This window comes from Lissotriton helveticus, chromosome 3_1, assembly GCF_964261635.1.
Source record: "Lissotriton helveticus chromosome 3_1, aLisHel1.1, whole genome shotgun sequence".
Classification (NCBI taxonomy): Eukaryota; Metazoa; Chordata; class Amphibia; order Caudata; family Salamandridae; genus Lissotriton; species Lissotriton helveticus.
In genome coordinates this window covers 45,882,694-45,897,835 of record NC_136061.1, presented here as the reverse complement: position 1 = coordinate 45,897,835, position 15,142 = coordinate 45,882,694, and the positions used below count along the sequence as shown (strand labels likewise).

Below are 15,142 nucleotides of genomic sequence, written 5' to 3'. Positions count from 1 at the left end.
AATATTTCCCAGGATATATATTGCAAAGTGCCTCCATACTGTTCACCATTATGATTGTGCCTAATGTCACCTACATTCTTTTTGATTTACACGCCAATAAAAAGATTTTTTTTTAACCCCTTCCCTGCGGCGGCTATTCCGCCGCAGCGCTAAGGGGGAGGCGGGGCCACGCGGCGGTCCCGTGCTCGTGACGGGACTGCTCCGTCATGGCCCGCGGGCGAGCTGTGCTTATGACGGAACGGTTCTGTCACGGCCCCGCCCGCCTAATAGAACATTCAGCGCAGGCGCGGAATTCGCGCCGCGCAGGCGCGGCGAGCGGGCCGTGACGGAACCGTTCCGTCACCAGCACAGCCCACCCGAGGCTCGTTACGGAACGGTTCCGTCACGAGCATGGGAGGGGTTAAACTACATCAAGGATACTATAAACTTGTGCAAAAATGGAGGAAGGGAGGCGATTTATCCTACATTTACCCCCTATTATCACAGTATATTAAGGTCACCAATGGTATTGTTGCGCCAGTGTCAATGATGATCCTGATATACTTACAATGACGTCAAACCTGGAGTAGAGTCCCACCACTTTGCCTGTAGAAGAAGGAAAGAGATGCGTCAGAGCTGGCCTGTCCTCCATGTCACTGGGTCCATGTGTGATGCCTACTCATCCATGTACTACCTCGGAATGCCAGCGTCATCTCAACCCCTCTTTACTCCTGCATGCACAGACTGGCCGATGGTGGAAATCTCAACTCTTGACCTCTATGTTGTTTGTAGTTCTCCTACCTGATTGGATGAGAAAAGCTTCCAAGCTCCCTTGACAATGTAACTCTCCATTCCATCCACCTCAAAGCCATCCAAAGATGCCTCCCTGCGTGAAGGGCTGGCCTTTCTTGCAGTCTCTGGATAAACATTCTGTGACTTCCTCCTCTTTGCAATTGCATGGGGCTGTTTGCCTTTTTGAGGGCAGAGTTAACAGGGTTCATTTACTCTGGTGGTTTCTGGTGGAGATCCAAAAGAACGAATGACCATTTCAGTGTCAAAGGCAAGGTCTGTATATTCCTTTGTCTCCCTTTGAAGAAACTATAATTTTAAGCCTTTTACTTTAGCTGCTCTATCAACTACTACTTTGGAGTGGGATTCTGCTTGTGGTAGTAAATGCATTCAGTAGAAAACATTATATTTATTTTAATGGCCAAATGCTGTCTTGCCTCCTCTCAGATAGTATGTATTGTTGCAGAAACCGCAAAGCATGTTAGTATATCCCAAATCTTGGAAAAGAGCATACTCTGCAATGTGAAATATAAGGTTATCCACATGGTTACTGCTTCAAATCCTTGTCAAATGAAGGCTTTCTGCAGATAGCCTGAAAAGGATGAATTAACTGTAAAAAGGGAGGATGGGCTTGGAATGAGATATGAAATAAGTGCAAAGTATGAGGAAAACTGTTGCACCGGAGACAGCTAATAAGAGTGCAAGACCAGTGCACTGTGTTCTTACAAATAGCTTGCTTTTAGGAAACCCTTAACATGTTTCACCTCTTACATCACTAACAGAGTCTGCTTCAGGTACAGAATGCTTTTTACTTTTTAATAATATTTATACTATGCAGCTAACAAAGGTCTTTCAAAGTCACCTGGTTACTACTAAACAGTGCTAATTTTAAGAGTCTGCATTTTTCAAAGAAGCTTTTATAGTAGATACGTTTTAGTCTGCAAAATGTTACATTTGTATAACTTTGCCTAAAATCTGTCTCAGCTTCGCTTTCATGAATGTTGTCCCTTTCTTTCTAGACACATTTGTAGTATACTAATTGTAGATCTCACAAACCTTATGCCGTTTCCTGATTAAATACTTAGGCTTGTGTTTTGCATAGTCCCCCACCTCTGCAGTTTTGTAGTTTGATGGGTGTGTATGTGTAGGGGTCTTTTCCATTGTTTCCTTGACAGGACCTAAAGTAAAATTACATTACGGTACTTGACCAAAAGTAAAATTACATTACGGTACATGACCAAAAGTAAAATTACATTATGGTACATGACCAAAAGTAAAATTACATTATGGTACATGACAAAGAGTAAAATTACATTATGGTACTTGACCAAAAGTCAAATTACATTATGGAACATGACCAAGAGTAAAATTACATTATGGTACATGACCAAAAGTAAAATTACATTACGGTACATGACCAAGAGTAAAATTACATTATGGTGCATGACCAAAAGTAAAATTACATTATGGTACATGACAAAGAGTAAAATTACATTATGGTACTTGACCAAAAGTCAAATTATATTATGGAACATGACCAAGAGTAAAATTACATTATGGTACATGACCAAAAGTAAAATTACATTACGGTACAAGACCAAGAGTAAAATGACATTATGGTTCATGACAAAAGTAAAATTACATTATGGTGCATGACCAAAAGTAAAATTACATTACGGTACAAGACCAAGAGTAAAATTACATTATGGTTCATGACAAAAGTAAAATTACATTATGGTGCATGACCAAAAGTAAAATTACATTAGGTACAAGACCAAAGGTAAAATTACATTATGGTACATGACCAAAAGTCAAATTACATTACGGTACATGACCAAAAGTTAAATTACATTATGGTTCATGACAAAAGTAAAATTACATTATGGTGCATGACCAAAAGTAAAATTACATTAGGTACAAGACCAAAGGTAAAATTACATTATGGTACATGACCAAAAGTCAAATTACATTACGGTACATGACCAAAAGTTAAATTACATTACGGTACATGATCAAAAAGTTAAATTACATTATGGTACATGACCAAAAGTCAAATTACATTATGGAACATGACCAAGAGTAAAATTACATTAGGTACAAGACCAAAGGTAAAATTACATTATGGTACATGACCAAAAGTCAAATTACATTACGGTACATGACCAAAAGTTAAATTACATTACGGTACATGATCAAAAAGTAAAATAAGATTATGGTACATGACCAAAAGTAAAATTACTCTACGGTACCGACCAAAAGTAAAATTACATTACGTTACATGACCAAGAATAAAATGACATTACGGTACATGACCAAAAGTAAAATTACATTACGGTACATTACCAAAAGTAAAATTACATTACGGTACATGACCAAGAATAAAATTATATTAAGGTACATAACCAAAAGTAAAATTACATTATGGTACATGACCAAAAGTTAAATTACATTACGGTACATGACCAAAAGTAAACGTACATGATTTAGCATAAAGATGTTGATGATGATGACTGAGGTCAGGAAATACCATATATTGGCAGAGTAACTAAGTATGGCCATCAAAAGGAATAGCATAAAATACTTGGTATTAATTATCCCTAAATTATGTGTATATTTGATTGTATTAGAATCTATACTTTAAGAGAGTAGAAGAGTTAGCAAACATTAAGTACCTAAGCAAATGTACAATGACAGTTGCGGAACAACAGCCAATACATAGTCAGTTTAATTTTCCTTGTTCTTCCAGGTAGCCATATTGCTTTGGAAAATTGTAGATGTGAGTATTTGTCCTCTAAGACCTGCTGCATCCGGAGGAGCATCCTTGCTAGCCAGGCATCTGGTGTGACTACATTTCATGATCCACAAGTCAGTGCATCAGGATTATCATTTCTCTCCACTTATGAGGAGCCGGCACATCAGCACGACCGCCCTGAGTCATTCAGAGATATGGTAAACTAACTTCTATTGCACAGCTTTGTCTATGTAACATTGGTTTATTGTTCAACAAATTAGAGGAGGAATTGGCTAACTGGACAGCCCCAATGATAGTATGTGGGGACATGAATATTTCTGTGGATTGGCAACTGGGGACTACCTTTACAGGCCGCAAACGTAAAGTTAATACAGCGATTAGCTCCATGTTACAATCCCATGGCCTGCTTGATGTGTGGGGAGAAAAGATGCCAGGTGATCGTGGTTACACGTACTTCTCTCATTCAGCACAAAAGTATTCCAAGCTGGATTATTTTTTTATTACACAAGAGGAGATAGGCAAGGTAAATATTCAGAAATTACCGAGAGTAATTTCTGATCACAACCCTTTGATACTTGATTATAAAGTTCCCAGTGTAGGTAGGAAAATATCCAGATGGACTTTTGAGAGAAAGCTATTAAATGATGAAAGGTTCTTAAAACATATGAAAAGATGGACAAAAGAATTCTTTGATTGTAACAGGTATAGTGCCTCCAGGAATGGGGTTTGGGAGTCGTTCAAAGCCGCATTAAGGGGGGAGACGATTAGCTGTTCATCGAGAATCAGGAAAGAGGACAAAATCAAGATAGATAAACTTACAGCAGATCTGGCAGAAAAAGAGAGATACCACATTGATGAAATAATAACTGGTAAGGATAGTAGTGAGACCATAAGAAATATGGCCAGGGTTAAGGGGGACCTTTTAAAACTAATTTCCCAAAAGGAGATTTGTGAATATCAGACTCAAAGAGCTAGGCGTTATGAGACAGGGGAACAAGCTGGGAGAGCATTAGCATTGCGCATAAGACAGGATCTGAACAGAAAGAAAATTAGTAAGATGAAATTTAATGGGAGAGAGTATAATGACCCAAAATCTATAGTACAGGTGTTTCAAGAGTTTTATCAAAAGCTTTACGATCATGAACCAGGGAGGGTGTCCCATAGACAAGATCAATTTCCCATAACACCTAGGGTTGGGGAGGATGATAGAGATCGATTGGAAGCGAGCATAACAAGCAAGGAGATAATGAATGCTTTAAGTGAACTGGCATTGGGCAAAGCAGCTGGCCCAGATGGAATTCCAATTGAGGTTTACAGGGCTTTGAGTGAAGAAATTCTCCCAGTTTTTGTGGATCTTTTTAATGGAGTTATATGTTCAGGAGTTATCCCTGATACGTGGAAGCAGACTAACATTGTGGTATTTCACAAAAAGGGGAAGCCAGAGGATAATCCCGGGTCATATAGGCCAATTTCATTGATAAATACAGATGCGAAATTATATTCAAAAGTTTGGGCTAAGAGACTAGGAGGGATTATAGGTCATCTAGTGTCACCCTGGCAGCATGGGTTCGTCCCAGGGCGAGGTACCACCGAACATACGGCTAGGGCTATTACATTATTCGATGCTGTTACGGCTGCCGGGAGTGACATGGCTATGATTTTATTAGATGCCGAGAAGGCGTTCGATCGGGTTGTATGGAATTTTATGTGGGAGGTGTTGGAGAAAAGGGGCTTCGGAGAAAATTGTAGGAAAGGTATCAGGGCTATGTATGTGAATCCGGTGGCTAGAATTACCACCATGGGGCTCCAATCAGAGGAGATATCGATTAAAAGGGGCACACGTCAGGGTTGCCCGTGCTCACCCATTTTGTTTGCCCTATACATAGACCCTCTGATCAGGAAAATTGTGGCGACGGAGAGAATTTCCCCTGTGATATCTCACGGTCATACTACTAAGATTTTAGCATATGCAGATGATCTAGCAATAGTTACAAATAAACCGGATACTGCAATACAAGAATTAAATAACTTGGCTCAGCACTTTGGTGTATATTCAGGATACAAACTGAATACTGATAAAACAATAATAATTTGCACAAAGAACATTCCGAAAAAAGATCAAAGATATGTTGATGCGGCGATTTATTTAGGAATTAAAATCAATGCTGATGTGGGTAAAATAACTCAGGAAAATTATCTGCCAGTATTAGCGGAGATTGAGAAAGAACTAAAGAGGATTGACGTCTTACATCTCTCCCTGATTGGACGAGTTAATGTGCTTAAGATGACAATGTTTCCAAAATTGTTGTATTTATTCCGGGCTATCCCGCTGCTAATTGATGAATCCCTGATGAAAAAAATGGACTTAGCTTTTTCAAAATTTCTTTGGCAATACGGGAAAGTTAGAAGGTCATTGGCTAAATTGTCATTACCAATAGAGAGAGGAGGGCTAGCAGCTCCTAATCTAAGGTTATATCATTGGGTATGTTTACTGTTACATATGAAACACCTATTTTGTTCTAATATATCTGATGATTCCCCTAGGGTTCCTACAATATACGAATTGGTAGTCGGTGAAAAAGCCAATGGAATTTTAACCCGGGAAGTGAGTGCTCAATTCTTTAAGAGGAGCAAAAGTAAGGTCATGCTAGGTGTTTGGGGGGTTTGGAAGTTAATCTTGAAATTTCTTAAAATCCCTAAAATCAATGGAATTATAGACCTGTGGGAGTCAACCCCATTCATACATCTGGGACAGAATAGAAATAGTGCACTCTGGAAAAGGTTGGGTATTCAGTATTTAGGGGATGTTATGAATAAGGAAGAGATGTTGGGATTTGAGACCCTACAACAAAGATATGGTATCTCAGCGAATCACTGGATGTTGTACAACCAGTTAGAACAATCGGTGAAATCCATAAGACCCAAGATCTCTATTCAGGAGGTTAATCCGATTGTTCAATATGTAAGGAATGGGGGTAGGAAGATTAAAATAGGTTATGGTTTCCTGTTACAGGCCATGGAAGATGATGTTGTACAGGTGGAAAATGCTTGGGCTATTAAAATCGGGGACCCAAATGTGGATGTGGATTATGCATTGGCATTGAATAAGAAAATTTTAAGAGCAACTAACCTAAAAGCTCAACATTATAAGATGATGTTTAATTTATACTACACACCTGCGAAATTGTATCAATGGGGAAAAAGGGATACGGACAGATGTCCAAGATGTGATCAAGGCCCAGCAGATTTAATCCATATGTTTTACTCTTGCCCAAATTTAAAACCGATCTTAACTGAAATGGAGAAGTTTTTATCGGGGCTGCTAGAGGGCCAAATTCTTCTATCCCCAACGATTGTTTTAATTGGCAGGGATGAAAATCTTAATATCACTCAGGATGCGGAAGCCTTTGTATTCTTGTGTGTTGCAGTATTAAGAATTCTAATAGCGGCAGCCTGGAAAGATCCAATAGCACCTTCATTCCAGATATGGTTAACTAGATTGCTCGGGATTCATAATATTGAGGATTGTCTTTATAACTTCAAGGGACCAAAGAAGAAGGACCTTGGGAAAAAAATTTGGGCACCCCTTAGTAAATGGAGGGAATCAAGAGGATGAAATGGAGTATATGTAAATTTAATAATAAGAAGCTAGTGTGTAGCTAGATATGGACCTTTTTTTTTAATTCTCCATGTATATTGACTTTTTTTTTTTTTTTTCTCCTCCATGCATATTTCTATGTTTTTTACCCAGCTGATAATTTATACTTGTGTATGTATGTTTTCTGTTTTCTTTTTCTTTTTGTATTCTAATCCATCTCAACCGAAAATAAAATAAAAAAAAAAAAGAGTAAAATTACATTATGGTACTTGACCAAAAGTCAAATAACATTATGGAACATGACCAAGAGTAAAATTACATTATGGTACATGACCAAAAGTAAAATTATATTATGGTACATGACCAAGAGTAAAATTACATTATGGTTCATGACAAAAGTAAAATTACATTATGGTGGATGGCCAAAAGTAAAATTACATTAGGTACAAGACCAAAGGTAAAATTACATTATGGTACATGACCAAAAGTCAAATTACATTACGGTACATGACCAAAAGTTAAATTACATTACGGTACATGATCAAAAAGTAAAATTACATTATGGTACATGACCAAAAGTAAAATTACTCTACGGTACCGACCAAAAGTAAAATTACATTACGTTACATGACCAAGAATAAAATTACATTACGGTACATGACCAAAAGTAAAATTACATTACGGTACATTACCAAAAGTAAAATTACATTACGGTACATGACCAAGAATAAAATTATATTAAGGTACATAACCAAAAGTAAAATTACATTATGGTACATGACCAAAAGTTAAATTACATTACGGTACATGACCAAAAGTAAACGTACATGATTTAGCATAAAGATGTTGATGATGATGACTGAGGTCAGGAAATACCATATATTGGCAGAGTAACTAAGTATGGCCATCAAAAGGAATAGCATAAAATACTTGGTATTAATTATCCCTAAATTATGTGTATATTTGATTGTATTAGAATCTATACTTTAAGAGAGTAGAAGAGTTAGCAAACATTAAGTACCTAAGCAAATGTACAATGACAGTTGCGGAACAACAGCCAATACATAGTCAGTTTAATTTTCCTTGTTCTTCCAGGTAGCCATATTGCCTTGGAAAATTGTAGATGTGAGTATTTGTCCTCTAAGACCTGCTGCATCCGGAGGAGCATCCTTGCTAGCCAGGCATCTGGTGTGACTACATTTCATGATCCACAAGTCAGTGCATCAGGATTATCATTTCTCTCCACTTATGAGGAGCCGGCACATCAGCACGACCGCCCTGAGTCATTCAGAGATATGGTAAACTAACTTCTATTGCACAGCTTTGTCTATGTAACATTGGTTTATTGTTTTTGAGGGGACATGCATTTCCAGCCTTTACCTATAGGGATAGTCACCCCAATCCTTGCTTGTGTCATGGCACCACAATGAACAAAGGAGGCAGGCACCTTGACAGTGAGGTAATCATCATAGCTTATCCTACACTGTCTCAGAGGCCTCACATTGCTGACAACTAGCCAGTCAGATTCAATCCATAGCATCACATCTGTTTGAGGAGACAAGCAGTACAGCCCACATCTGTATGAGACCGCCAGGCAACCTGAGATAACTGCTTCAGACCATACCTGGCAGGTCAATACTGAATTAAGTGGAAGAGACAGCAAGTGCCCCTTCACATGCAAGAGATCACCACAGCACGTAGAGAAAGTTACAACACGCCCAGCCTGGTAGGACAATAAGGCATAACATGAACTAGAATTTTGAGTAGACACATTGGCCAACAGTACTGAGTAAGAAAGGGTCAAGCTGAATTTAATTTAAGACAAGAGACAGAAGTCCTTCAGTTTCATCTCACAAATAACAAGAGGGTTAAAACTTAGAGAGACAGCAGAGTGAGAGGTGGGTTCCTCCTTCTCATGTCTTTCATTGTGCATGACCTCCATGCAGATCCCCACAACTTATTTCATCACTGATGATGCACTAAGCATGCTCTGGACAGAGATCCTACTATTCTGCTAAACCACCCTAGACTCACCGACTTCATTGAGGACGGGCAGGGCCGACACGCGGCGGTCCACAAAGATCTCCAGGGCTGCGAACACAGGTGCCGTCTCATGGATTACAGCCAGGTCCCGGAAAGTTCCAATACCGAGCTGCTCGATGGTCTGCTGGAAGAAGCGAGGCTTTGGAATGATGGCGCCCTGCAGGAGAGAATACGGTCAGCACTGGTCCACCCACTCCAGCAGAGACAGAGGGTGGTTGTAACGAGCATGAATGGGCATTTTTCAGTTATAGCGCCTGGTTGAAGTGAGCACTATTACTTTTACCAAAACCCTGTCTATTTTATTTTTTGTAAATAGGGGTTTGTGTCAGGAACTTAGGTGGTTGCACTAGAACACCCATGCACCTCCCATTTAATGCCCAGTTGGCACAAAGTAATGCAAAGCAGTTCATAGCACTGCTGCTTTTCACTACTTTCAAGGTGATTTTCCAGCGGAAAACAAGTATCACGCTGGAAAGTAAATTAGTGAAAAAAGATCTTGCGACAACTTGTGTCACTTTGTGATGCAAAAACAGTGCTAAATCTTAGAAAATATATCCCTAAGAGTTTTTAGATCTGGCCCTGGTCTGGCAGCTTGATCAAGCTGTGATCCTAGGAAGATCACACTTTCTACACAGAACTATTGCTCCCTTCTCTGGCCATTCACATTCAGCTGGACAAGAGGATCACACATACACTTTACCGCATCCAGTTCACAATACTATGTCGGCTTGGCAAACAACAAGACCAGAAATTTCCACACTTTAAGGTCAGAAGTCGTTTGAGCTGATCTACCACGCCCTGATCTTGGTGCAATGCTTGTTGTACGGTCTTTGTCATAAATCTCCTTAGACGCTGTTCAGGAATCTATCTAATGTGCTCAAGCGAGCATTGGGCCTACTGTATTCTCAGGAGATGGAGACTTAAAGTCTGTTACATTATTATCTTTGGTAACTGTGAGAAAGTTATCCTTTTTGCCCTGTTCACCCCCATTGTTTGACTGAAATTGGTGGCAATTGACTCTGACTGCTTCCTGGGCTCTGCTAGGCAGACCCAGGGCCAGTGCTCTGATGAAAAAAGTATGTGGTAATTAGGTAGAATAACAATTGGCAATTACAGACCCTGTAGGTCCCCAGTGGATAATATGGAAGAGGGATTCAAACTATCCAAGTCCCCAGTATATAATAGGGCAGGGATGTTTAGAGGCCCTGTAGACTTCCTGCAATGGATGGGCACTACTGTGTTTCCTGTTGTCACTTTTAAAGGCAGCCCTGCTTTGCAGACTGTCTTTAAAAGTAAATTATATGCAAATTCGAGTTTGGAATTAAAGGTACTTCCAAAGTGGTAATCTACCTTATTGTTACATGGAGGTTTGCCCTAAGGTCTGCCCTAGGTGCCCCAGGGGTGGGATGCCATATAACTATAAGCAGGGACATATCTATAGGATGTTTTATAAGCTTTGGTGAGGGAAAAACTGCCAACTCTGTGTTTCCCCATTGTAGATTATTAGCTCCATAGACTAACATTGGGATATGTTAATTCAGTATAAATATTGCTAGGAAAGGGCTTAAAATATAATTCAAAGACTTAAAAGATTGGCAATGATAAATCCAACAACTTGCCACTATTGAATTTACCATAACTAGTACAGAAAAGAAGTTAAAAAACGTTCTTTTCATTGAGCCGAAATCCAGCTTTCTAGCAGCCTTTCCTGATTGGTTAGCCTTAACAGGCTTAGCCAGGCTGCTTTGATGAGGTGATAAGTGGCCTGCATTGAGCAGATGTTATCTGATGGGGAGAGCTCTGCAGCTGTAGAACACAGGCCAGGTCAGGGGCTGGGTGAATAACCTGGGCTTCAAAAAGAGCACGACAGTAAGGAATGCCAGCCACGCCCTCTTCCTGTAACCCAAGCCAGAGGGCAGTCCCAAGAATGGAATTTTCAGGAGGTCTGGATCTCGGACTGTTAATGGAAATGAGCCACACCAGTAGGTTTGTTTTGCAAGTCTTACTCCAAAGGAGAGAAAATCTCCATCATGAATTTTAAAGTGCAATGATTTGGAGGACAAGAATATTCCACATTTTGGAGGAAGCTGTCATGCTTTTGGGTGGCATCTGGCACCTCATTTGAAACCCCAGCTTGTCACCCCAGATCATTGAATAAATATGTGAGAGATGCATAGCAAATCAGATTTACTGCCTGAAACTAAAAAAAGGACTGCCCTGCTGGAACCCTGGTCTGCACAAGACAGGATTGGACCCTAAAGGACTGCTCCTGTTGCATACTAAGAACTACACCCCTAAGGACTTTGCCTTGCTTCAAAATGATTAAGGAGAGGACTTCCTGAAAGCAACAGGTTAAAAGAGCTTCCCTGCACCATCTCACTCAAGACGTCCTCAGCCTGGAGAGCGTCCAGTGGGCTTTTAAAGGATTTGACCAGGTGCATTTTGGGAACGAGAGTTCCAAACTTCCAAGGATAATCTGTGAGCTTCTAGACCCTTGGATTTGTGTTTTGGACACGTTCAACCCTCAAGAGGAACTTAAGGAAGAAGTTCCAGAAGTTTGAAGGAACTTTTGGAAAAGCTCCATTGGTGGATTGACCCCGACGTTGAGAGTCAAGCCGACCACCTTCAACCGCGACCCAGCCTGGATTTCGGGTTCGTCCCGCTGAAAGCTCTGAAGCTCCATACTTCCAGGATTTGACTGGGGCCTCATGGAAAAGCAATATGATGACGTTGCAGCGAAATCAGTTAGCTAGAGGGGACCACATGATGTACACATCCACCCCTGGAGGTGAAAGGCTCTGTTATTCCACAGATTCCTGTACACATCCCCCCCTGGAGGTGAAAGGCTCTGTTATTCCACGGATTCCTGTACACATCCACCCCTGGGGGTGAAAGGCTCTGTTACTCCACGGATTCCTGTACACATCCACCCCTGGAGGTGAAAGGCTCTGTTATTCCACGGATTCCTGAACACATCCACCCCTGGGGGTGAAAGGCTCTGTGGTATTCCACGGATTCCTGTACACATCCACTCCTGGAGTTGAAAGGCTCTGTGTTATTCCACCGATTCTCGAACACAATTACCCCTGGAGGTGAAAGACTGTGTTATTCCACTGATTCGTGAAGACACCCACTTATTTAATGTATTGGTGTATTTTAATGCTCTACATACCTGTCTCCTAAGTTAAGACTGCCTGCTCATAGTCAGCTACCAAGGGTGAGCCAGGGGCTAATGTATTGAGACCTTGTCTGAACCTTTTATTGTGTGGGTGACCCTATTGCTAGTGATAGATGCATACTTAACCCTACCCATAACCCATCCTCCAACAGTAACCATTTCAACAGCTGTACAATGTCAAGAACACATCCATAGCACATTTGTGAAAAACGTGCATCGCTTAGCAGAGGGTAGAAGGCGGGAGAAGATTCTCTCCCCCCTGCCAACCAACCCCCTCACCAATAGCCTAGGGTCCAATGAATGTTCAGATCCACAGTGGATAGGAAATGTGATCGATGAACACATTTAACCAAAATCTACCTGAGACTGACAAACAAAAAGCAACTCAGACACATTTCCAAAAATGTCCCTGGGTCAGATGCAAATATTAAGAATGAGTGAAAGAGCAATAGGAGCACAGACCCACTCTGCCAGCATAGGGCAAGACGATCAAAAGCACCCAACAATGGATGCCAGGTCATGTCACCAAAGGACCTTAGGGAGGATAATGGATGAGAAGTAGAGATGAGAAGTAAGAATGAGGCGTGAGAATGAGGATGTCCTAAAAATGGATGTACCTCTGAACCTTGCTTTATGCTCACCCACGCACACATCACTGGAATCCATGTCTGGGCATACTCGTTGTTCCAAGGACGTCACCAAAAAGTGATGGGAGGAATGCTTGTGAAAGTCTCACCAAATGCAGTCCATCATTTTTTGCAAGGAAGGAGTGGATGCACAAGATGTGCTTGCACAGTGAGCTCCCACACCCCAATTAATATGCATGCACTGTATGTGTCAAAGGCCCTTGCTAACGGTTGATGCCACATGCCCTTCTCTGAAACCGTCGGCGTCACCACTTCCGTTTCTGCCTCTCTGTCATGCCTTGAACTGCGCCTTCAGGGCAGCAGAGGGTATGGTAGATGCTGGGAGAGCAAATTTACTAATCTACCTCTTGTCCTAGAATATTTGGGAAAAGGGCAACTTTCTCCTAAATATTCCGGGAAGCTTATTTACTATTCAAACTCAAGCCCTGGAATGTTTTGGGGAAACTTATAGATTTCCCAAGTATTTTTAAGAAGGGGTGAAAAATTGTAATTTTGAATTGCTGTAAGGGCTGCCCTAAGTACGCGGCTCAGGGCAAGAATAGGAATATCGCAACGCATAATACCGGTGCTGCACATTATTAGGTGGCAATGCAGGCAGCTGGTCGAGGCTCGCTATATACTCTTTCATCATGGATGTCAGATGTACCCCACAGAATAAAGGCTACGTTGGAAGCCTCGAGAGTGCACTGGTCTCTTCGGTGCCTGCAGAGATGTCTTTTACCCGCTCAGTCCTTCAAAACAAGGCCCTCTTGCACCAACCTGGGTTAGTACTCCTCCCAAACCACCCACAGCTCTAACTCGGAAAAGGCTTTGGAATATGAGTCCAGATGTACAAAGCTTTTTTTCGTTTGCTAGCGGCCTGATTTGCAGAATCCAGCCTTTTCCGAAATAAAAAAGCATTTTTCAATGTACAAAAGCCAAATTTGCGATTCGGTAACCTATTACCGAATCTCAAATTGGGTTTGTGATTCGGTATTAGGAAGGAGTGTGTTAAGGACGTCACTTCCTATTTCCGAATTGCAGAGGTATGTATACATTTTTTGCGTGGTCGCAAAACATTTGCTTTTTACTACCTGCTTCAAGTAGGTGGTAACCCATTCGAAGATAGGAAGGGGCCCCTAAGGGACCCTTTCCCCTTTGTGAATGTTTGTAAAATGTTTTTTTAAGGGCCGGCTGTGGTCCCAAGGACCACTGCCTACTCTTAAAAAATGAACAGAAGACTTTTCATTTTTCTTTTCGAAACGCAACCCTTTAAGGAAACCGGGCTGCATTTTAAAGAAAGTATTGCTTTATTGAAAAGCAATCACTGATATGGTGACTGCTGACCCCAGCAGGCCACCATCTCCGTGATCTTTGCGATTATCAATGAGTTGCCAACCAAGACCTACCCCATGAAAATGAATGAGGTAGGTCTATTTGCAACCCACTGGGAGTCGCAACGTGTTAAACACACATTTGTGCATTGCTGTTTGTGATTCCGAACTAGCGAACACTTCCCTTTCGTACATCTGGCCCATGGTTCTCTGTTGCTCCTGCACACTGGGAGACTATCAAGCACGTTGTAGAGGGAGGGTGTAAAAAACACACATTACACATGCCAACAAGCTTGCAAAGTGGGAGATTATGAATTAAAAATCGCATGGATGAGGTTCCCCCATTGACTTCTATTGAGGTAGATGAAATTTAGCAAAATAAGCCATTTTGTGCTTAAAATAATGGGAGTCTCCACCCTGAGTCGGGGCTGTGGGCATGTTTATAGACAATCTTCGCGAAATGAACTCCCCCAACACTTTAATAAACATTTCCAGATGTGTCAACTGCACCCAAGCAAACAAAAGAGACCGAATGAAATCTACCCCAAGTGCTGACATAAATGTAGCACCTTTGTATCCAACCACCAGCAGCTAAGCTCTAAAGGCACTGGCAGCCATTCCCACACAGGTAATTGTGCGACCCCGCCCCTTCAAAAGGAACTGACGTGAGCAGCATCACGTCATCATGAGGCACGTGACCCACAAACAAACAGGAAGAGCTGTTGTTTTCACGTGCGAATGCAAGATTGCACCGCACAAAGTTCACAAATCAACACCGAACAGCAGGATGAAGACAACACATCAAAGCGCCACAATCGAAAACTCTTCCCTGAGCCACAAGGG

General features: G+C 41.2%; 1 protein-coding gene across 3 annotated transcripts in view; it reads right to left on the bottom strand.

The window, feature by feature from the left end:
* PRKAG3 (protein kinase AMP-activated non-catalytic subunit gamma 3) overlaps window positions 1–15,142 on the bottom strand; it is a 342,332-nt gene that overhangs the window by 27,210 nt on the left and 299,980 nt on the right. For all 3 annotated transcript variants that reach the window (XR_013608551.1, XR_013608552.1, XM_078679203.1), the window contains exons 13-14: window positions 9,153–9,318; window positions 548–585 (exon numbers count right to left, since the gene is read on the bottom strand). Coding sequence is in view for 1 of the 3 variants with exons in the window: in XM_078679203.1 (XP_078535329.1) it covers window positions 548–585; window positions 9,153–9,318 (204 nt within the window). In the remaining 2 variants the exon portion in view is untranslated. The remainder of the gene's footprint in view (window positions 1–547; window positions 586–9,152; window positions 9,319–15,142) is intronic.